The 25,991-nt window shown below is 35.3% G+C and overlaps 1 protein-coding gene across 1 annotated transcript in view; it reads left to right on the plus strand.

Annotated features, from left to right (window-relative positions):
- LOC132124499 (histone-lysine N-methyltransferase 2C-like) overlaps positions 1-25,991 on the plus strand; it is a 170,387-nt gene that overhangs the window by 14,832 nt on the left and 129,564 nt on the right. The window contains exon 2 of the mRNA XM_059535560.1: positions 18,643-18,807. Within this exon, the coding sequence (XP_059391543.1) occupies positions 18,644-18,807 (164 nt within the window). The 5' untranslated portion in view covers position 18,643. The remainder of the gene's footprint in view (positions 1-18,642; positions 18,808-25,991) is intronic.

Below are 25,991 nucleotides of genomic sequence, written 5' to 3' on the forward strand. Positions count from 1 at the left end.
CATCTTTCACTCTCAACCAAACTAACATTACTAGCCAGTCAGGATGTTTTGCTTTTGAAAAGGTCACACATGATCAATAGTAACTTACCAGTAATTTACCAGTAAAGACTAGAGGTTGACTGATGTATCAGTTTTGCCGATTAATTGGCACCGATAGTTGATTGCGGGAACAATCTGTTATTGGCAAAAATCCATGCTGATAGTTTTCCGGGTTGCATCCATTATTGGAGCGGCTGAGAAGGGTCTGTTTTCATCATACAGTGTTAGAGCGGCCTCTAGTGGCTGAAATCATTGACCGCATGTACTGTTTGTTTAGACACGTGATGCTGCATGCTAAACAGGGCGAGAAACTTCAGACCCAGATTTAATTGCAGCTGACAGAAAATCCTGCCCCTGCCACAGAGCGCCATTCACACAGTTTTCCATTAAATTACATTATATTAGCGACGAATCATTGTTAATGTAGATAATGAATTGTATATTGAGCATTTGCTTCTAAACGTTTGTCTTTCTGTGGCTCTAATAAAGTTTGTAAGCTTCATTTATAGAGATAATATAATAGTATAGTTTAGATTACTTTTATTTTGATGATTTTTTATTGTGACGCTCGCAGTGTTTTTAGCTTGTTCTATGTCACTAAATGAGGACGGTAACACATCTCCAGAACTGCTGTGAGAGTTACTTCATGAGCATTTGACCGTTTTGATTTGAGTAAAACTAGCGTCATATATCACATACACAGAACTGTAAAGGTATTCACGGCAACCTGTCAAAATAAAAGTCCGGTATGATTTTAAGACGTGCCTAATAATATTTTTCAGTAGAATGTACATAGCATACTACTACTAATAAAATAAAACAAACATTATTTTTTAAGGATTAATCACACAACATTTCTTCGATGTTTTAATTTTAATACTAAATACTCTTTGTTTGCCAAAAAATAAGTTTGCTTAATTTTCAATAAATAAAAGAAAAATATAATTAATGTTTTATGCCTTCATTTGATAACCAGAAAAATTTCTGAAGGGGGTAAAAACCCATAAGGCTACTTTAAGAAAAAAAGAATAAAAAAAAAAAAGAATAAAAACAGAATTTGGTAACAATAAAATATATGGTTAAATTTTTTTTTTAACATTTCATAGGGCCCTAAACATGTAATGTTCGTTAAACCTTTAGTAAATTGTAATTAATAATTAATTAAATAATAATTAAAATAATTAGAAATGTTTTTTGATTATTAAACTCTAAATGAAACTATTAAAAAGGAGTTGAGAAAAATTAAAACAAAGAAAAACTAAATCCAGAAAAATGAAATAAAATAAAAAAGGAATTTGGAAGAAAATAAAATGGCCTAGTAATGCTATGGCCTTTGTGTATATATTTAAATATATGCATCTTTAATAGGGCTGAACGATTATGGCCTAAAATCAAAACCTCTATTAATTTAACATTTTACCTTGATTACGATTAATGAACGATTATTTTGTTTCTGTTTTTTTTTTTGCCCTCATAGTTCACTGACAAGGTTTGTACTGTAAATATGATTGACTATTAAAGGTGAGATATTTTTTCCGAATTGAAAAAGCAATCTGACATCATAGCTCACTATCAGCAGTTATTTTATCTATGTTCGTAACATTTCTCACAGATTATTGCTCGATGTAAGAGATAAATAAAGATCAGATAAAGATAAATTAGCACAGTACCAGTACGAGATTGCGTGTGTGAATTAGTCATACCGTCTCTATATTATTGTGAAGCTGTGGGTTGTAAATAGCCTAGTTCCTTCAAAAGTAGAAAAATATGCTACAATAAGTTTTGAGATTCTAGTTAATTTAGTGATAAATCACAGGACAGTGCTGACAACTAGTTTCTGCGTTCCTCTATGTGCGCGATCTTCATAGCTACTGTTTATATGAGATTTCATGCCACAATGCAGCTGTGCGAACTAGGGCTGTCAAAATGGCTGAAAAACTAAATTCGAATTTGCAATTAAATATTATCCAAATTCAAATTATATTTAAATTAAAAATGCATAATTTTAGTTAGGGTGAAGAAAAGCTTTTGGCTTCTCTTCTGAGGCCACAAGAGGGCGCATTGGGCAAAATATTACTAATGCACGTTTATTCAAAGCATAAGAAAATATGACTGTGAAAAAAGTGCATAATATTTAAAATAATGTTTATAAACCAATTATAATTAAGTAGCTTAAAGAACTATAAACAATATAGTTTAATTCAAAGGGGTGAAAGCCAATAACACAGAGTACATATTTCATTTAAACATGAGATGCAGTAGGATGGGGAAAACCCACCATAAAGTCTCAAGAAATGTTTTTGAAAAAAACTGAACCCACCTTAATTTTACACTGCTTTCTAAACATGTGCCTCTATGTGTGAGATGCGAGTGCAAGGGTAATAGAAGATGTCCCTCTCTAGAAAATGCGTGAAATATGCGTTTTGTGTGAATGGCTTGGTTTCAGTTTTGATGTAAACAAGATCTTCTCCACAATCTCTTTTTCCGCGATATTTTGATTGAACATCGCAGCACCGCTGCATCTAGTTGCTTCATCTGTATAGGTTAACAAAAACATTCATCATGTCATCGCATCTCGGGCGCCACTGATAAAGGCCAAAGTATAACTTGACCATCCGCATCTGCGCACCATTCGCATTATGTAATTTTCGTCATCAAGAGGGCTCGCAGACAGCTGCGCATCCGTCCACGTGGTCTCAAAGTGCCTGCACGCCGACGGGGTGCGTGGCTGTCAACAGCGCATGCACGAGGTGAATGATGACAGAAGTGGTACTGCTCGCCTTCTGAAAGCTGTGCGGATGAGGCTGTGTGAGACACGGAACAGAACACGGAATGTGAAGTATACCCGGGACGGGCCTTAAAGCTGCCTCCTTAATGGACACCTACAATGTGGATTTTTTTTATTTATTTATTTTTTTTTGACAGCCCTAGCGCTAACATGGTAGCTCGATATAGTAATACACATCCGATAATCTAATAATAATCGCTTGAATGTCCAAACCATAAAACAAATACAACTGACAAAGTTTAGTGAAGACGCAAGGCCATCAGTATGTGTTGAACCGGCGTTCACCTCCGTGTTTTGCTTTTATGCCACTGACTGGACGGGGCAGAGTCATGTGGCTACACACCCGGTAGTAAGCTTTTAAGGGGGAAGTGTTAACAAAAAAATCGAAATAACCGACATGGGAAATTTACGTCGGTTAGAGGTTCTGAATTTCGGTTTCGATTACTTTTCGATTAATCGTCCAGCCCTAATCTCCAAGCATGACTGTTGAAATAAATGGTAACACTTTCAAATAAGAGTCCATTTGTAACATTAAGATTAATGAAAGCTGTGTAAGTATTGTTCCTTGTTAGAGTGTGGTAATTTCAACATTTACTGTTATTATAATTACTACTAGTAGTATGGTTCAGTACTGTATTTTTTTTTTTTTTTTTTTAAGATAAAGCACTATTTTAGGTTTTTGTTCAGTGTCCATTTTAAAAACTATCATTTAATTCATCTGTATCGGTCAGTGTGGTCCAACCTAGCTATTGGTATCGGCAAAATCCACTCCCGGTCGACCTCTAGTAAAGACCGTATGTGTGAAAGGCTAAAATCTTCCTCTGTATACGCTGTGAATTTGAATTGCAATAACATTCATCCGGAAAAACATATGCAATATCTCACTAGATCTGTAACGTAAATCATTTATAAACCTTTGCCAACATAGGAAAATACATCAATCTATGTCTAAATATGCCATGTATTGTATATCGCGATATCAAAATAAAAGTTTCTGCATGTGGCCAAATATGAAAATTGTAAAATGGATTTAAACATCTTTAATCACGCTGTAAAGTGAAACGTCACCAGATTGCTGGCGCCCTCTGCAGGTATGTGTTTTAATTGATAATATACTTAAATTGGTTATGTTCATATTATGTATAGGTATATTACATTATGCATTTTAACAGTGTTGTTCAATACAGTCATGCAATTTCTTAGTTTTGATATTTTATTTGAACCAATTATTATTGCCTCATTGTTAGTTTATAAATAGTTATACCAAAGCCTGGTTTTCACTTAGGTCTTTTTGTATTAGTAAAAAATATCATATTACTCCCTCTTTCAAAATAATCATTAGTTAAAGCCTTATATTAGTTAAAATATTTTTAAATGCAGCTGTTTTACTTTTTGTAAGTAAAAGACAAAAAGGTTTTTCATTGAAATTTTCTTAAAAATAGTATTAAATATTGCACGTTCTAGTGAACCAAGTATCTGTATTTTGTCTCATGAGATAAGTGTATTTTCACTCCCCTAGTGTTGATAAGCGGTGATATAACTCATATTTTTCCAAGTGTATGATACAGCTTTCATTCTTCAGGTCAATCATATATTCATGAAATGAAAATCAGTTTGAATAAAGAAAGCAATAACTTTGCCATAGTATCCCTTTGAAAAGTTAAAGTTGCTGTCTTCTGGGTGATCTATCAACTTTCAATCAGAAAATAAAAAACAAAAGGATACTCCTCGTAGCTTTAGTCATCGCCAAGAAAACTTAAGAAATCTTCTTGAACTGAAAATTTGCTTACACACTACATCTCCTTCGAACATTTTTCACTTCCTTACAACTATACTTCGGAACCACAACAGATGGATCAGACCTCATTCAACTTACAAATCTGACACACTCATCGCTTTATTTATTTACATATTAATATACATATTTATACAAGTTTTTAGTAATGCTATGTTTTCATTATTAATATTATTATCATCATTAGAAATATCGTAGAAACATTGAGCAGTAATAAGATGATGTTAATGGGAGGATATTGAGTACAAGGGTGGTAATGGTTTAATGAAGATCAAAACACATATATATATATATATATATATATATAGTACAGACCAAAAGTTTGGAAACATTACAATTTTTAATGTTTTTGAAAGAAGTTTCTTCTGCTCATCAAGCCTGCATTTATTTAATCAAAAAAACAGAAAAAAACTGTAATATTGTGAAATATTATTACAACTTAAAATAATAGTTTTCTATTTGACTATACTTTAAAAATATAATTTATTCCTGTGATACAAAGCTGAATTTTCAGCATCATTACTCCAGCCTTCAGTGTCACATGTAACATCCAGTCTATCACGTGATCATTTAGAGATCATTCTAATATTCTGATTTATTATGAGTGTTGGAAACAGTTCTGCAGTCTAATATATTTGATGAATAAAAGGTTAAAAAGAACTGCATTTATTCAAAATACAAAAAAAATCTAATATATATTCTAATAATATATTTTCTTTAGTATCACTTTTTATCAATTTAACACATCCTTGCTGAATAAAGGTATTGATTTTATTTTAAAAAAAAAAGGGAAAAAAAATTACTGACCCCAAATTACTGACCAGTAGTGTATATTGTTATTACTAAATATTTATATTTTAAAAACATAGCTTCTTTTTTTTTTTTTTTTTTTTTTTACTTTTTATTCATCAAAGTATCCTAAAAAAAGTACCACATGTTCTGAAAAAATATTAAGCAGCAGAACTGTTTCCAACTTTGATAATGAATCATCATATTAGAATGATTTCTAAAGGATCATGTGATAATGATCCTAAAAATTCAGCTTTGCATCACAGAAATAAATGATAATTTAAAGTATAATAAATTTAAAAACAATTATTTTAAATTGTAATAATATATCACAATATGAAATTTTTTGTCTGTATTTTTGATCAAATAAACGCAGGATTGATGAGCAGAATAAACTTCTTTCAAAAACATTAAAAATAATGTTTCCAAACTTTTGGTCTGTACTGTGTGTGTGTGTGTGTGTGTGTGTGTGTATGTGTGTATATATATATATATATATATATATATATATATATATATATATATATATATATATATATATATATATATATACTTAAAATAACTACATCAAATCTGCACCCAACATATACCACACATGTTTTTAATGCACCGCTTGCTGATTTGAATTCACCACACCCTTTTTTAATGCACCACCTCAGATTAAGCATACATACACATTTAGTAATTTTACAGTGAATGTGAAAAAAAAAAAAGCCAAGTAAGGAAAGAAACATGAACACTGACACAGAGGCTAGGATAGATGTGGTATGTGTTGGGAATGTTTTATTATTACATTATTATTATTATTATTATTATTATTATTATTAATATTACTTAAAAAATTTATATTACTGTTGCTGTCATCACAATTTATTATTGTTATCATCATCTTTAGTAATTATTATTATTATTATTATGCATGCTAGTACTATTTAAATACTACTACTATTAATCAGATTGTCATTGTATTTTTATTCTCACATTTCTGTTTCTATTATCATTGTTGTTATATTGCTGTTAATGGGTTTTGTGTTCACCTTATGTTGTATGATTTGCACACTTAATAAAAAAAATAAAGTTAGTTGCCACAGTCATAGCATGCTTTTCATGTGTTGCCCCACCCCGTGCCCGGAAAAAAGTTTTTTTGTATTTTTGGCTTTAACCCCTGCATTATGCATTGCTATGAGTTGCATCATGCTCTGGATTTGACTGACAGACTAGCTTTATGGCACCTCAAGCTTCATGCTTTCTTATCTCCACATTATGAGGCAATTATTCTGCTTATTGTACATATAAAATACAAGAAGTTTATATCAGTAGTCCCATATTCATAATTGTGACCACAAAGTCGGTTTACATTGTATACCACTGTAACATGTTTACATCTGCCATTGTCTGTATACAGTGTATGCATATATACAGTACACACAGAGTATATCTTGAAATATATATATCATACATAGGGCTGCATAATAAATTGCATGCAATATTTAATTCACATCTTGTCAGTAAAGCCGGTTCTGTAATCTGCTGTAATTTTCCATCACATGCGTGCTTTCACATGGGGCAGCATTAACTACACAGAGCCATTGTTCACTGTCAAGCTGTGCAAAACCACGATCATATTTTGTGCATGTTTTGCGCAGCTTGTCAGTGAACATTGTACTTTTATTTTCAAATAGTGGCAATTCGGCATAAAACAATTGTTATTTTTTAGTTTGTTTGAATTTCCCCCTTTTTTTTTTAAGCTTTCCTTAGCTCTTAAATAGCTTAAAAAGCTCTGTGCGGCAATTTGGCATTAATTGCTTGAATGCAACTACAAAATACGTCAAACTTACTTTAGCCTATATATAAAACATATCATTTTTATTAACAAAACAAATAAACATAACCATGCTATAGGGCAGGCTATGACTAATATAAAATAACAAATAACTTACAAGTTTAAATAGGTATACAAAACTGGAAATAAGTAAACATGTATAATATATACCAAATAAATAAGATACGAATAAATAAGCAAAAAGAATAAGAAAGCTTGGAGGCACAGCATATGCATTGTTGTCAAATAAAATAAATTATAAAGATTTAAAATAAAGTAAAAATCAGCACAACACTGTGGAACTAAATAAATAAGAAAAGAATGTTTAAAAAAAACTTCCTAAATCACCTTAGATAAATGGCAAAAGTCAATAGGCATTTAAAAAAAAAATCCAAAACATTGCCAAACAGGTGCTTTGGCATTTCGTTTCAAAACGAAATCTCACCTCACTCACAGACAGTGAGACAGCTCGACACACTCTCCTCACTGGATAACTGAAATCTGATCTGTGATGTGACTGTCATTCGGCATGCTGCATTGAGCAGCCGCGTTCAGTTTTTAATTGTAGTATGGCTGCACGATAATGGTTAAACTGATAATCACAATTATTTTGATTAAACTTATTATAGTATACACACACACACACACACACACACAAAACTGCTAAAACCAGCCTTATTTTAGCTGGTTGTTCTAGCTGGTCTCCCAGCCTGACCAGCTAAGGAAGTGGTCAAAACCCATCTAAAACCAGCCTTCTGATCAGCTTTGACCAGCAAAAACTGGGCTGGATGACCAATTAAAATTAGTCAACCAGCTTAGGCTTGTTTTGGTGTTTTAGCCTTTTTTTTAATTCAGGGAAATGCAAAAATATTTCATGTGTCCTTTAACCTACCTCCACTGACTATACACTGACTTCATTTAACCAAGTATGATAATACAGAACTCATGGTTTTGGTTAGTGTTTTGTCATCTGTATTCACATTACATTTTCTAAGTGACAATTTGTTCGCAAATGGGGAAAAAGCCACTCGGATCGCACAGTAAATTTGCTCAAAGATTGTTAATACACATTGAAAACTAACATTGCCATGCCATTTTTAACACGAAAACTGGTCAAATCTTTAGAAACTCTTAATATAAATTCCAACAATTCCAATTTATGTTCATTTTTCCCCATTGTATTGTCACTGGTTGGAAAAGTGCATTTATTCCTCAAACACAATAGATCCATTATTTAAACTCCGTGAAAGTTTGATCATGGCACATTTGGTAACACAAACAGTACAAATGGCTTAGCCCAAAAAGGGCTATAGCATTTAGCTCCATAAACTGTACACAAATTCACGATCGCTTCATAGTCAGTCCATTTAAATTTCATCTGAAACTGCAGCAAACCTGTCCTCGTCTTTTACCGTAATCTGCACTTTTACCGTAATACACTACTGTGCAAAAGTCTTAGTCACGTTAGTTTTTTCACCCCAAAGAATAGTGTTCGTGTCAGTAGAAAATATCAGATTACATTTCCAAACATTCATTTTGCCATTAATTTTAATAATAATCTAGTTTTTTTGAATGCAGAAGCAGTCTGAAAACAGCCCTGATCTCACCATCATCGAATCTGTCTGTGATTACATTAAGAAACAGATGAAAGTGAGACAAACTAAATGTAAAATTATATTTTCTACTGATACACTACAGAAAAAGAAATAAATAACTGGCCAAACACCATTCTTTTGAGTTAATACTAATGTGCCTAAGACTTTTGCACAGTACTGTACCTTACAAACAACATTGTTGCTACTTTATAAAGAAAGACCATACAGTCATTCACAGAACTGAATAAAGACAGTGACTGACAGCACTCATTTTAACTAAATATCAGTGATTGACAGAGATACAGTAAAAACTTTGTGTGGTTTAGTATTAAACAATGACCCAGATCATGAAATACATTTATTATCCTTAGAGTAAGGGAAGCACAACTTGGGAAATGAGAGCATCCAATGAGTGTGTGAATGCTATGGATTTATTTTAAATATTTTTAATGGTCTTTAATGTTATCCATAGTTTTTTGTGACTCTCTTTATTTATTTATTTATTTTTTTAGTATCGGTTCAGGCACCGTTTAAGCACTTATCAGATCTCAATCCAACCGAGCAGCTTTGGGATGTGGTAGATTGGGAGATTTGCATCATGGATGTGCAGCCGACAAATCTGTCTCAGGTTGCGTATGTAACCATAGTACCCTGAGTAGGGAACGAGACACTGCGTCCTCTAGGGGCCGCTTTGGGGAACACCTTGTCGTGACCCGTGTCTGAAGCATACATTGAAAAAACACCAACTTGTTGGCCGGCGACACCCTCCGACGTCACTACCAGCACGACTATAAGCAAGCACCGGGAGAGCACGTCATTATCTTCTTCGTCTGAAGCTTGCGTCCGAAGCATGGCAGGGAGCTAGAGGACGCAGTGTCTCGTTCCCTACTCAGGGAACTATGGTTACATACGTAACTTGAGACAGTTCCCTTTAGAGGGAACTTCGAACTGCGTCCTCTAGGGGATGCTATGGGGAACAGTATACCCACGCCGCCATGCTGAGGGGAGTGCAGGCCAGAATCATGGCGAGCACTAAGTACCAACTCTACCATTTCCATGGGAGTTGCCCCTGGGACGTTAGACGGCTGTCTGTGACAGTACCCCTTACGGCCAAAAGGCCTAACCTACATACCCAACTTACTTGTTAGGGCTTCGGCCCAGGGTAGAGCTGAATGATTGGAATCAGGAAAGATTCCTTTAAAGGGATACGGCTAAGAACCTAGCATTTCTACCAAGTCCAGGGGCTACCGCTAGCTTACGCATAAGCTTGCTGAAAGAGCTGTCTCGACAGTTCTCTAGTAGCAACACCCTGTTTAGATAGGTATACGAGGATACATAGGTAGAGTGGCGCCCAAGATGAACGGGGCTTTTACCAACTCAAGAAAGGGCACGAAGCAACCGCGCGAAGAACGTTGCCTAGTCTAGATCATACCCCTAAATATATTTATATATATATATTATTAATGTGTTGGTTACATACCTTGTTATTATCTGTCCTTAATTTTACTGATCAACTTCCTAAAGTGGGGAAAAGATATTTGTCCATGAATTAAGAAAGCATTGTATATTTTTAACAGTTCTTTCCTTTATTTTAGTAAATATGTGAGCACGCTATATATATATATATATATATTATTTATTTATTTATTTTATTTTTTTTTTCATTAAAGAAACAAATAAATACAACCCGGCCATGACTTAAATAACCTAAATGAGTGAAACTGAAATGAAGGGATGGATTAATTCAATGTCCGTATGGTTAAACACACAAGTTCACTCATAACAATCAACACACAATGTAAATAAGTGCATACACAATGTAAATAGAATAATAATTGTACAGTTAACTTCATTAATTAATATTAAATAATTGACAACTTTAGTGATTTTAAAAGGAATAGTCTTTCATATAATCCATTATGATTTGAGTAAAATCTATCAGTGATATAATTACTTCTACTTTTTATAATTTGTTGTTGAAATACATTTACATTGAGACTGTGGCTACACTAACCTGTTTTCATAACAGATGCAGATTTAAACATGGATTAAATAATGAAGACATCACTAACAGATTAAGTAAACAATGAATGTGGAATATAGTGCATACATTTAGCATTTCTTTTAAATTGAAATGGCTAATAATCTCTATACACTGAATGGCTTTCCTGATGAAAGTGCAACATAACATGACATTGTTTACAACCTGTTTTATTGACATCTTTCCACTTTTTGAAACACTGATTAAGTTATTACTTAACAAAAGTAAGTGTCCCTAATATCTGAGGGAACCTTTAAAGTGGCAGGTGATGTAACTGCAGCACATGCTTATATTAATCAGAACATTATTGTGTGTGGGTGTGGACTCTAATATAGTTAATGTCAGCTGGTCTTCAGTCTAAAGTGCAAAGTATAATTTAGTTTTTGCACACATGCAAGTCCAAACTATACCATGGCTGTCCATGCTCCATGACGGCCCACACACTGTCCGCATGATGGAATTTTCATTATCAGAATTGTCCGCTGAAATCCACGTCACAATCCACATGCATGCTGACTTTAGTGTCCATGTAAACAGCGAAGGCACGAGGTGAATGTTGAGACCGAATGAGTCCACTAGCTGATGCTGTGCATGTTAGTGTTGTCATGGTACCAAAATTTCAGTATTCGGTACCGATACCAGTGAAAATCCACGGTTCTCGGTACCAATTTCGATACCAAAGCAAAACACAAAAATATGCTAATAAAAAAAAATAACTTTTTATCACTAAAACTAAAACCAATGCCATTCTTTATACCTATTTACAATTGTGTTAGAAGTTTTTCTACAAGTAATATAATTATGAAAAACATTTAAACAAGTTTCACCCAAATTTTATTTGTCTTTTAATTAATTAAATTTAAACACATCTTGTTTTTGGTAAATAAAGTGGACTTTCTATTAAAATTAAAACATGGAAGAAATATTCTGTGATTTTATTTCTTTAAAAAATAAAGTTTTATTATTTTTTTCTACAGTAGTAGCAGTATCACATACATTTACTAAATAATAGTAATATTTCTAGCACAATGCCTTTATGTAAAAATTAACTTATTTTGCAACCCTCTACGCATACCTTGGCAATATAATCGCCATTGGCTAGTAAAATCTTTTAGTTTAATTTTTAGTTTACTCGCCAGACTGATACACACATACATGCATATATATATATATATATATATATATATATATATATATATATATATATATATATATGATTCCAAACAGCTTATCTTTGTAATATGGCACAGCTTCTTAAATCTTAGCTTCTTAATCAGTCAGTCAAGCATTATATTATGGTAGAACTTTAGTGATTAAAACTAAAACTTGATAACCATCTATGAATGCATATTTGTCATTTTGGGTTTCTGTAAAAAAAAAAAAAAAAAATATATATATATATATATATAGGGATGGTGATAGATGAGCGCCAGCTCAGCCAAATTTGAATAATTCTAAATTAACTCCATTATTTTGACAAGAAAATACAACAAATAACAAACATCGATTCAGCTTGGTAAGACTCTCGCTCTCTGCATGTGTGAGAAACAGCGCTATCAGCAAAGCGACGGCGAGTCGAGTGCCTTCACACAGAGTTTACAGTAGGGCTGCATGATTAATCGCATGCGATTCATCTGCGATAATGAATGCGATATTGCGTAGATTGTCATGCGAACTACGGCTCTCTCTATTAAGTGCCGCTCCATTTCAAAACAGGTGATGGACATTTACCGCTAAACACAGAATCGGCTTTACTAACGAGACATGCATGACAATCGCATGCGATTAATCGTGCAGCCCTAGTTTATAGTGCGTAAAAAATACAGATGCACTGTGCTTCCATTGAGATGAACTGAAAAGTGCATTTCGCATGATGGAGAGAGAACTCTGAAGTGCTCAGTCAGTGTTCAGAGAGTAAAAATGTGCTAATCTTATAATAGCCCCGAACACACACACTAGCGAGTAAAATCTAAGAATTTATTAGCCAATGGCTAACAATAGACATCATTTAGTCGCCAAGAGTAAAATTTTGTTGCATATGCGAGTGATTTACTCGCAATGTAGAGGGTTGTTTTGACGAGTTGCCGTGAATACCTTTAAATTGACACTGGTTTTACTCAAATGAAACGGTAAAATGCTTGTGAAGTGATGCAAAACAGTTGTTGCTGAAACTACTGCAAGCGTCACGCGCTTCTGTCTATGTAGTCAACAAAACTGCACGTCTCTGCCATTCATTCATTCACACAGAGACGCGCAGAACATGCAGGATTCAGATTTCAACCAACTTTTGCGGCTTAACATTTACAGATACTGGTCCATATGGAGATTTGATTTGATTAATTTATGCTAACTTTGACAAATTCTGTGACTGTCCATATTAAAATGTAAGTTTCATTTTCATGACTGGATTTTGAGATTCCGTCCATCCAAAAAGTTTATTAATCAAAAAGTATGTCTAATTAAAACCATGAAGCTTATACATTTTCATATCAATTTAATAAAAGTTTAAAAAAAAGTTTATAAATGTTTTTTTTTTTTCTCACCATATTTTTTATTGTTACCAAATTATGTGTTTTAGCATGTAATTATTTAAATGCATAAAACAACTTCATTTATTCTTTCTTTCGTTTTTCATAAGTAGCCATATTATTTTTTTCTCCCCCTCAGAAATTCTGTTTTGTATTTATATTTTTATGGTTATCAAATTAATGCATAAACCATTAATTTAATTTATCTTTTAATTCTTAAAAATTAAGCAAACTTTATTTATTTTTTGGAAAAGAAAGGGAATTTACTATTAAATTAAAACGTGGAAGAAATGTTGTGTGTTTATTTTTTTTTCCTTAAAAATAATGTTTGTTTCATTGTAGTAGTAGTAGTAGTAGTAGTAGTAGTAGTAGTAGTAGTAGGCTATTACCATGGATCATGGCCTAGTGGTTAGAGAGTTTGACTCCTAACCATAAATTGCTGCCCACTGCTCTGGGTGTGTGTTCACTGCTCTGTGTGTGTGCACTTTGGATGGGTTAGAGCACAAATTCTGAGTATGGATCATCATACTTGGCTGAATGATCTTAAAATAGATTTTAAATATGAAATATAATGGTTTATTTTAAAAATATATAGTTGCCGAATGCATAGGCTTTCTAGCATTAATATGATGCTACTATAGCAACAATTTAGGACAGTGTTTAACAAAGTCACATTTTAATTGTTACTCTGACACAAATTCCTCCCCAAGCAGTGCAACTAAGAAAGCAGTACTACTGAGTAAGCTATGATGAAATATGTTTTTCATGTTTAATAGAGGGCTAGATGATCGTGGTTTAATTATTTTGCTGTATTGTTATTGTTTGTTGCTGTTCAAGTTGTACTAACTTAAAATGATGCATCTGTTAAATGGGTCGCAATGGATGTATTATGTCAGGGAATTGGTCGCAATGAGCTTGTGTTCCATTGTAAAGCAGACACAATGAAGTATTTCTGGTGGTTGTGGTGGTATCACATGTCTATATTTGTGATAAAACTGCTCACAATTTTATTTCCTGCAGATTTTTTTATTTGGTGGCTATGCAAATTAGTTTTATTCAGTACTCTGCAATCTGTATTTGCTAAATAGCTTTTAATAGACTTATGTCCGTTCTAGAGATATGTTACAACAAAGCTTGAAAAAGCTTTAATTGGTTTTCTTTTGAAAATGTTTCAAATTCATACTGAATGCATTTATGACTGTAAAGCATGTCTGTGTGTGTCAAAATGGTGATTAAAATCGAAATCGCAAAATGTTTTTTTTTGTTTTTTTTTTCATATCTCACAGCCCTATTCCACACCACAGAAATCATAGGGCCCTACAAATTTTTTTGGTGGAAATTGAATTAAATACCATTTGAGTTTTAGTGTCTCTTTTCTATGACTGGTGTAGTGTAAAAAAAAATTGAATAACTTGGATAGACGTTCGGAATGTTAAAATAATGTCAAGCTGGAGTGGCAGGTTTAAACTGAACAGCTCTGAGACATCGAAAACATCATGAGCTAAATTTTAATTCGAATTTAATTGAATTGAGACAGCACAGTGGATCTCATGCAGACGATATAAGTATATCATACAAGGCCATGCATTTTCTGTTATAAATTTCATTAATTGTGTAGCCCTGCAATGTAGCTTAAAATTGAAATATTTGTCTTTCAAATGCAGACATAGAAACCGTTGAATGACTTCCGTTTACTTCAGCACAGAGAGAGTGTGTGGGTATGCTGTCAGGCTGTTGCGGTCAGGTAGAGAAGGGGCCCTGTGACATCGACAGTGAAAGCAGCATTCAAATAAGGAGTGTTGCAGGCCTCTCTGCTGGGCACAGGGGTTTTCCTCCCTCATTTTCCTCCTCTGTCCTCAGCATGACTGTGCTGAATAAAATCTCTAAATTAATTTGAGCAGTGCTCCGTGGAGATCAGCAGCGTCACACTGAGTAGCATCTCTCCCAAGTGTTCATCCACACACAGCTGTGCTCACGATCATCAGCTATGATTCAACAGCACTGCTCTCCTCTCCTGAAATTCAACTCTCAGTGCAGGAGAGAGTGGTGCACAAAGGCACAGGGTTGGGCAGAATATAAGGTTGCTTTTACACCTGCCTCATTTAGTTCGGTTGAATCATACCAGAGTTCGTTTCCCCGTTTAGTGCGGTTCGTTTGGGCAGGTGTGAAAGCAGCAATCGCACTCGGGTGTGCACCAAAGGCGGACCAAACAAGCGTACTGAGACCTGCTTTGAAGAGGTGGTCTCGGTACGCTTTCAAACGAACTCTGGAGCAGTTCATTTGTGGTGAGAACGTGATCCGACCTCGAACAGACCCAACTGCAAAAAGTACTGATAATTCTTGGACTAAACCAGCTGCCGTAGTCAGCTGTGCTGTGCATTATGGGATAAGGAAGTGTTTGACAGTTTGCACTTTAGCATGGCAGCTCGTGGACAAACTTGGAGTTGTGAGGAGGTGCGGAGCATCATAGAAATTTGGTCAGATGACCATGAGCATGTCAGAGATAAGAAGAATTAATGCACGCCTCCAGCTTGAAGTTAAGAGCGATGCCCGCTCGCCGTTAGCAGTGCATTAGAACGTTGTTTTCAAGCCGCGTCCGCGCTTCATTATAGAAATGTATTGTTTGCATATTGTGGTGTATACAAACTATGTACTAGATTATGGCCAGGGACCAAACCAGCCCGCGCAGTCGTCTCTCCATAGTTGTGTTGTCTCCGTGTTTTTTCCTGGCTTTTCCTCTTATGTTGGAATTTTCCCACATTTAAATTCTGACCAATCGAAAAGCAGTTTAGGAAATATGGCCAATGAGTGATGTGGATGTTGTCATGTGACTGCATTTTTGTTCGTTTCAACTGGTTCGGACCAAAGCAATCAGTGTGGTGTGAAAAGTAACCAAAAAAGCTGACAAATGCTACAATGTATAATTGTTTGCCCTTGGTTCGGACCAAATGAACCGAACTAGAGATGTGAAAGCATCCTAATATGCAGTGGTAGAAATTTTGCTGGATCATTTTTTCTGGAATGGACGTATCCATGCTGCTATGATATGTAAAAGTCCACGATAATACCGGTAAACATTTTTACATAACAAAAAAAAGTGTCATATCATGATATTAATGATACAGTGATGCAATGACGTATGGTTGATATGTTTCCTAGCGCGCACAACAACACCACCACAAACCCAATAGGTGTGTTCGACTTGAAGCAGTGCTGCACAGACTGATCAGTGTATGCCAATAAAGTATCGCGAGAGGGGTTCTAGAGCATATATGAGTGCACACTCTTACCTTCAAAAATAGGTGAGGCGCATATCTTTAGTGGCGTGGAGAGAGGGGAGGGGGCCGGTGATATCAACCAACTTCCTGAGGCCAGCGTAAAAAGATGGCCTTTGCGTAGTCATGAAAGCTTATCAATTACACGTGTTTTAAGCCTTGCCAATTTAAACATTCAAAACTGTTTAAAGCATTCAAACAGAAGATGCGAAAAAACTCGCCACACCAAACCAAGCTGTTCTTCGCTTCCTCTCGTGCCTGAACGAACTTGTACACCTCAGCAGTTTTAACATACAAGCACAAAAAGACATGAAAAGCTTAATTCAGCACCCGCATGCTGTTCAGTGCATACACTGTACATACAGAGAGCCGCGTCTAATTGAGTTTTGTCTATTCTTGCTCTTGAAACGACTTATACATACAAAATTGTCACCTCAAAAGTATCCTTAGTTATGTCTTAAGTGAAAGTAAACAGTTGTGAAATAAATGTAATCTGTATCATATTGAATGTATTATGTCTTAAAGTGGCCCCGCCTATTTAACTAGCTGCTGTCAGTCTCCTTATTGTTAATTCAAGAAATTAAATGGGAAAAAACCACTCACTGCTCTTTACTGAATTACTTTGTAGTTTTAACAAGAATTATCCTATATTTAATTTATACAGTCAAGAATGCTGTTTATATTTTTTATAATTCAGTTTCTGTCCCTGGATGCCTACAAACTTGAAAAATGTAAACATTGTTTAATTTGTATATTTATTTGTGCTATTTACACAATTTCAGGGCCCGCCATAAAACCTACATCGGAGCCCCGTAAACCCCAGCTACGGCCCTGTACACCGATCAGTCTGCTTCAAGTCAAACACACAGCTGCTGTTGCCACTTTATGACTATAGATTTACACTTCAAATTAGGTAGTCTGTCATTGATGAAAGTAGCTTATAGAAAAAGGATTGAAAATGCCCTTTATTTTGTTTGCACTTATAAATGCTGCTGCCTGCCAGCTGCAATCACCAATAAAACGTTGTTCCAAGTTTGTTCCAAGTTTAATTGTTTTATGTTTTTTTCTAAGGAATGTTTATAAAAAATACGTAAATGTCCTAAGTGAACTATGGCCTAAACCCTGACTGTGAAACCAGGCCATAATGTTCCCTACTCATTGATTTGATTAACTGATTGATTGCATGATTCACACCTCTGTATTGATTTGTCAATCAATTGGACTGATTTAATAAAAATAAAAAGTCCTTATGAATATGACACATTTCACTGTACACTTTTTTTTTCATGTAGTCTGCAAGAGCGATATAGAAATGATTAATGGCTTTTTATTGGCAATAATGTTTTTGGCATCTCATCACAAATTACAGACTTTGGGAATAGGTTACATCATTGTCTATACAGTGGGTACTGGTTAAGGTACTGTCCCAGTGATACAGGTTCTTGGCTTCATTTGCATGTCCATTGAATATTTATGAGGGCTAACGGTTATTGAGCAGGCATATTTGTTTATTTGTATGAATCCCACTTCTGTTTGTCTGTTCCACTGGTGGAATTCAATAAACTGTTTAGATAAAATGACCCCATCCACCCCCCCCCCCCCCCCCCCAAATAAAACAGAAGTCCGTAGGGCATGCATGTATTTTTTCATGTTTGCAAGCTTGTATTTTTGTTAGAGAATTACTAAATTTATTCATAAAAAAATATTTGCTACTTAAAATATAAAATGTATGTTTAAGTCATCTGTTTTGGGTCTACTTTGTGGATTAATGTCTGCTTATGCAATAATTATTTACTTAGTTTGCTGAATGTACACTGTGCTTTACCAGTGTTTTCTAAGTAATCAAATTTACTTAGATTTTTTATTAATTTATTCATTGTCATGACAAAAGATTTAAGCTTTGTGCAAATATTTATAGGTGTTTCTGTCAGACCAGTGTGATGTATGAATTTGTGTGTGTCTTTATACAGAATGTCATCAGAGGATAAGAGTCTGGAGCCCTCTGAGCAAGGACCATCTCCTCCCCTGAGCAGTGCTGGGGCCACGCCCTCAGGGAGCCCGGCCCCCTCAGAAAGACGCCCACGGGGCCGGCCACGCAAGGATGCTTCCTCTGTCACACCCAAGTCAAAAACAAAGTAAGTGCATCTCCTGTTCCCATGTGAACGTGTTTGCATATGATGAAACCTGGAGAGGTGACCTTGTGTCTGCTGTTGTTTAAAGGAGGATAAATGTTATAACTGACAAATTACTGAAAGTTGATTATATCGAAGGGCTAAATGAATGAAACCACTGACACTTATGCATAGACAATTTCAGGTTTATGAGTCACATGTTATTTAGTACTTCGTGATATGCCACAAATTGGCAGAACTGAAGGTTATCATTTGCCCAGAAATCAGACTAAATCAATGAAGCATAACTTGCGATCGTTCGAGCTTAACTGAACAATTGTGATATTTATGGTCATTTAAGAGGCTAGTCAATACTATCATGTGATTATGATGACCTGACTATCTTTTCTTTCCCTTGCCATCCCCACCCCTCCCCCTCTTTTTTTAGTATTAAAGTCTTTCAGTCCAGTTTTCTAGCTTTTCTTCTGAATTCTGGCTCCGGCAGTTAGTTAACCCACTATGCAAGGCTGCATGCTATTGGGAGGAGGGGCAAAACACACACACACACACACACACACACACACACACATGTATATATATTTATTTTATTTATTTTTTTTTTTTCAGAAAAAATAGATTTAAAAAATCCAGGTTTGCTGTGTTTGTTTGTAAGGCTGCATGATGTTGTGATTATCAGCATATGGTAATAATAAAATAATTGATTAATAATGTTATTTTTTACATTACTTTGGAAATGTAAAATTACAGTACTAATGTTTATGTCTTAATTTTTTTTTCATTTTCAAACATAAAACCGTTAAACATCTATTTTGGCAAGACATCGCAGAAAGCTTCTCATTAAAAGTATGCTCAGATGGTTGTCACATGTTGTGTTCCCAAATGCATGTTAAAGGGACCCAAACTCAGAGCTGCAAAAAGAGCTGTTCATTTTGAGATGCTGCAAACACCGGCGGATCATAAAGTGCTAAGATATAAGAACACAGTGCTGTGCTTCACTGTGAAACATGCAGAGCATATTTTTTATTTAATTAAACAGTAGACTTTGCGATTTGACAATTATACGAAGCCATATTGCCTTTTTGGTTTTATTTTGATTAATCATGCCTTACCAGTATGTGTATGTGTTGAGAGGGCTGTATTCTGGTGAAGTATTCTGCTGCACCTGGAAGAGGCTTTCAAGTGTGATGATGTGCATTAGTGTGGAAGAGCTCTGTGAGGCACACAAGGAGATGCTGCTCTAGAAGGATGACATTTTCTTTTGCCAAGTTGATTTTGGCTCCAAAATAAATCTGCTCTGAAACAGCATGGGGTGTAAAAAAAGTAAAAATTTTAGACTGGCTGTATTTTGAACAGTGTTTGGAATAACGGCGTTTAAAAGAACGGCGTTAGGTAGCGACGTTATTTTTTCAGTAACGGGGTAATTTAACTAATTACTTTTCCCGTCGTTACAACGCTGTTAACGTTACTGAACATCAAATGCGGTGCGTTACTATGCATTGATTTAATATGCAATCCGAACGCACCCCTGGCTCACACAGCGAGTGAGCAGGTGGGTTAATAACGAGATAAGCGATTATGATTGGCTAAGGCAGAGTCATGTGTTTCATGGTAGCCAATCAGAGCCAGTGTTTTTACACACACGCGCCAGAGGGGCCAAACACACACAGTCACACACACGCAACAGCTACACACAGATTCGCAGCAGCAGGAGAAATGGCGAGTCAGGAGCAATCCGATGAAAAGTTGGCATTTTCAAGGTGGAGATATAAGCACTACTTTAAATTCATTGTAGTCAAAGGCAATAACGTGCATGTAATGTGTGACACACGCATCTACAAAGCTAGTGGCCAAAAACACTTTTCTTACAAATGGCGCTTTTCCACTACACAGTACCAGCTCGCCTCGACTCGGCTCTGTTTGGTTTTCCACTGTGTAAAAGTTGTATCTGTACCGGCTTCCAGGTACTTTTTTTCGTACCACCTCTGGCGAGGTTCCAAGCGAGCTGAGGCGATACTATAATGTGACGTGAAAACACAGCAGACTGCTGATTGGTCAGAGAGAATCGTCACTATTCACTGCGTCATCATTACACGCGCCAGCAATAGTATCCAGATAGTTTTTTCAGCAGTGTTTCGTTTTGCTGCCCTCAGCCTCTCCTGAAACAACGTTTGTCTTCTTGCTGTGAGAAACAGCCACATCCCGAGGATCAAAAACAACATGCACTCGATTTCCTCCATTGTCCTGTGTGTGTGGGCATAGACATCATATAAGGTGTTTCTCAATGTCAAGGAAGGATCCTCGGAAGCCAGTATTCCGAGGATGCTACGTCATCGACATCCGTCGAAGGACTGTTCCAATGTCAAGGATCCTCGGAATTTCAACCAAGGACTGAGTCCTTCGTTCGAAGAATATCCCATACACAGGAAAGGATGCATATGTGTATCCTTCGCGCTCTTCGCGCTCTCAAATCACCCACAATCCTATGCGCGCAGCTTTGCTATCTTGTTCAAAAATTAAAAAATGTTGAACGTTAGCGGAGTCGGAGCATTAACGGTTTTTATTTACGTTACCAAACATTTGTTATAACTGTAGTAAATTCAAACGGATCTTTTCACTGACGTAATGACGCAATTACGTGCACTTGCTAGCCTGTTCCATTTACGTGTTCTCCGAATGCTTAAGAGGAGTCTCGCCTAGCCTCTGAAGGAAGTGACTTGGAAGGACACGTCCTGCCAAGGAAGGCTCCTTGACATTGAGAAACACCTATAGTCTATGTGTGTGGGTAGCGGGTGTGTGTCGCGTAGAAGATTACGTCACGGCAGTTTCCTGCAGCGTCGCTATGACAACCAGGTACTATTTTGGAGGTACTATCTGCAATGGAAAACGGAGCGAAAAGCGAGCCGAGCCGAGTCGAGTCGAGCTGGTACTGGTAATGGAAAAGCGCCAAAAGAGTGCAGGATAAAACTCTTGCTGTCTGTTGACGTGCAATAAATCTCGAAAGTTATGTACGAACAGCTGTCTGTTCTACTTATTTAAACTGACTTGTGAAAACTGCTAAAAAAAAAAATAATAATAATTCTTTGACATATAGCAACTTTTTTTTTTTTTTTTTTACAGTAATGCAAATAGTTACTTTCCCTGGTAACGAGTTACTTTTATTATAGAGTAATTCAGTTACTAACTCAGTTACTTTTTGGAACAAGTAGTGAGTAACTATAACTAATTACTTTTTTAAAGTAACGTTCCCAACAGTGATTTTGAATGACACCGTGTCTGCACCAGAAACGAGTCGCATGACTCAACAAATCTAGATTGATTTCATTATAGTTAAGGGTTGCACCGAAATGAAAATTCTTGGCCAAAGCCGAAACTGAACAAAATTAAAAACACTGGGCGGAAGGCCAAATATCCCCCAATGTATTTTGCCAATTTTTTTCAAACTTGCAAAAATTAAATAGCCAAAATGTGCTTTTTACTGTTTTGTCTTGCTTTTCAAAGAAAAAATCTATTACAAAACAACTATTTAAAAATATTTAACAATGATCTTTTTTTTTAAAATTCTAGCAGACATTATACCAACAAAGCACAATTTAACTCAATATTAATATGTTAGTAAAATTATATTTTTTGGCCATCAGACCCACTTCTTGAATCAAGCATGTAATTTTATAAAGCAGCCTTGCTGAGCAGAAGATCATTCTTTTAAACCATTAGAAAATCCCACATGAAAAAGTACTGTTGTAATTTATAGTAAATACTATAGTGTTTTTGAACCATACTATATAGTAAGGTGTAATATACTGTATATATTATAGTATTTACAACACTGTTAATGAATGCTTCAGCACACTGAAGTATTAACTATAGTAAACTGATAAACTGTAGTGCTGTCAGAATGCATGCAATTTGTGCATGTATTAGAAAACATAACGTTCTGCAGTTTATTTACTAATTGTTTAAGGCCCTTCACAATTTCATTCACCATACAGTAACCAGCAACAATCACCCTTTCCTCTTCTCATCGAAGACTTGCGCTGCACTAAAAAGCTTCTCTCTGTGGGTACTTGTAATGATTTTTGTGTTTTAAATTCTTCCACACTCCTGACTGTTTGTTGCATTGCACCTCTCACTCTACGCTGGTTGCTATTTGATCGCTTCATGTCATTGTTCAGTACAGTTTCTTCAGTCTTTTTGCTTATCTTGCCAGACATTTGCTATTTTCAGCCGAATAATTTCTGTTACTGAACATTCGGTGCATCCCTAATTATAGTCAACAGAGCCGGCTACTGAATATGGTTGATGTGGTGCATCATCAGTTTATGGATGCCCTCGTCCCTTTTTTTGGGATATTCTGCACAGCTGATGTGCCACTTTATTCCCCCTTTTTAAAACTTTGCATGTTATAACCCAATAGTTCACTCAAAAACATGTCAAATGTCACTCCAAAAGTCTGATTATAAAGGAGAAAATTTGAAGGCCGTTTTCCATGCAGTTACATTGAATAGGAACAGTCTTTCAAGCTTCTAAAAAAGGACACAAAAGCTTCACGTCATAAAAGTAGTCCAAATGAGCCCAAGTCTTCTGAAGCCATACAATAGCTTTGTGGAAGAATTAGATGGGAAAAGTTGATTTATTTATATTTAAATTAGATTTAAAATCCTCTACTCTGCCTTGTTGACAGTTTTCAATAGAGTTCTATAAATGTTGTGCAGTACATGGTCATGCTGACACTGTGGAGATGGCTATCATCAAAGTGATTCATTCTTAAATAGCCGTTTATGAAGTAGCTCACAGGATCACACTGTATGTTACTGAACTAGGCAAATTATGTGTTTATTACGTTCCACTAATTATGCCATGAGTTCATAATACTCTTAAACTCTTACAATACATAGAGCTTTTATTTCTTTAATGGTAGTTTAGTCGGGGCGTTAGGTGAGTTTCAAGCCTGATGGGAATATGGGGCCTCCACTATGAGATCAAGTGTTGGCTGTCAAATAAACAGTGCAGATATAGGGTAGATTAGTGAGGTACCTGATACTGCAGGTACAGCCCTCTGTGGACCTTCACACAATGTTCACACCATGAATGTTGTGTCTCAATGCACAAAACACACTCAGTTGAGATCTCAATTTTAAAATGATTGTACAGTTGTCTGAACTGGCTGAAAAGAAAGCCTTTTGTTTAAAGGGCAAGTGTCGGTTTTCTGCTGCATAGCAAGAAGAAGAAGGTTTTAAAGTTATTGCTGCCTTTGTATGTTTCCCTTAAACACTTTCCCTTTCCAACAATTATCCCCTTGGAATCATATTAGGGTTCTATCTGACATTTTTGTCAAATTTACTTTATTTATTTTTGACTTTATTTAGAAAACAACAAGGTTATATCTACAAAGTCAAACTCGCGTAACTTGGTTCTATAAGGTTCGATCTGTGAGCAAATCAGCACTTTGAAGATAGATAGGTTAGATATGTAAGCATAAAAGCTCTGTCTTTTATGCTTAACTTGAACAAGAAAAAAAAAAATCATCCTCAAATATAAAATATATCTCATAGAAATCATGAAATTTAGCTTTCTCATATATGTTGACACATTGTTACAATGCTAATTTTGTTTTAAAACATTATATTTAACCATTGCTTCAATTAATGTTTTGCAAGATAGATCCTTATTTTTTTATTTATTTTTTTATTATAGAAGTAGAAGGTTCAATTTGCATTTGATCTGTTCCATATTTACAATGTACAAATTTGAGAGGATTCTGATATTGTACATTTAGGGTCTCTTTCATTTTCATGTATGAAAGATAATTTTTCCCCATATCGTTTTTGCTGTATGGAATGCAAGCACTTTGAAGTTCAATATCTCAAAATTCAATGGTAATGTGATTTCTTTTAAAATACCATGTGTCCCAGTTTAAAGGGACCGTTCCACAAAAGAAAATTCTGTCATAATTTACTTAACCTTGTGTTGTTCTAAAACAAGAATTACATTATTTTGCAGATCACAAAGTTGTTGGTATGTTGGTAAACAAACAGTTTTGGTTTCCAATTAGGCCTACTTCCAATGAATGGACCAAAAAAAAAAAAAAGAGCGAGAGAGACATTTTTCTCAAATTATCTACCACAGAAGAAAGTCATACAAGTATAATACTAGGAATGATATGAAGGTGAGTAAATAATGACAGAATTATTTTTTTGTGTGTGAACTACAATAACAACAATAATAATTAGGCCTACTGTAATTTGTTGGTTGATTCCTGAGAAAGTTAACACAGATCTAGGTAGTTGAGCCGAACTGTTGCATTTGGACTCCAATACTATTCCATGCTTGATTGTGAAGGTCAGTCTGTGAATCATTGGGTTACCACTAATAGCTTGTCTGTCTTCCCACGGTCTGTTCACTGACCATCTCATTGACATGTATAAGTTAGTGGTTCTTTACCAGAATTAGCTGCTACATAGGTCAAATGAAAGGCTATTTTGAAAGATTGTATTTGATGTGTTTTGGTATTTATCAGATAAAAAGAAGAATTCCTCAATTCCATATGCACATGTTGTGTGAAATACAGTTTCTGTGCATACATACCTGAAACATGCACACATAAAGCCGCTGTTCACTCACCGTTCAAGTACTGAATGAAGTTATCTTTGTCTCTTATTGTGCTTGACCGATTAAATAGACAATGCTTGTGCCAAAATGCTTGTCTTCATGAGTATCCTTGTAAGGTTGGTTATGTCTTAAGGGAACACGAACATTTGGGGGCAAGTCAGATGTGTGTTATTATAGTGAATCTGTGCATTAGGTCTTAAAGTGACTGCAATTCTGTTGTTTTTTATATTTCTGTCAGCTTTTACTTTTACTCCACTACATTTCCTAATTGAAATATATAATTTTACTCTTAATTTCCCCAAAGCATTTTCGTTAATTATGCATAGGGCTGGGTATCAAGTTCTATACTTTTTAGGCACCCACTGAATTCCCTAGGGTACCATCGAGTATCAAAATACGTCTCATCATTCGGTACCACATTTCGATACCTAAGTGGTTAATCTCATCAACGTCAGTCAGCCAATAAGCCTGCAGCATTAGGTGTGTTCGACTAGAAGCAGCGCAGCGCAGAACGATCAGTGTTTGACGTTCTCGAGAGTGATTCAAAAGTGTACAGAGTAGTCTGCTCTCTTTAGCTA

The sequence above is a fragment of the Carassius carassius genome, chromosome 42 (genome assembly GCF_963082965.1).
Source record: "Carassius carassius chromosome 42, fCarCar2.1, whole genome shotgun sequence".
Lineage (NCBI taxonomy): Eukaryota > Metazoa > Chordata > Actinopteri > Cypriniformes > Cyprinidae > Carassius > Carassius carassius.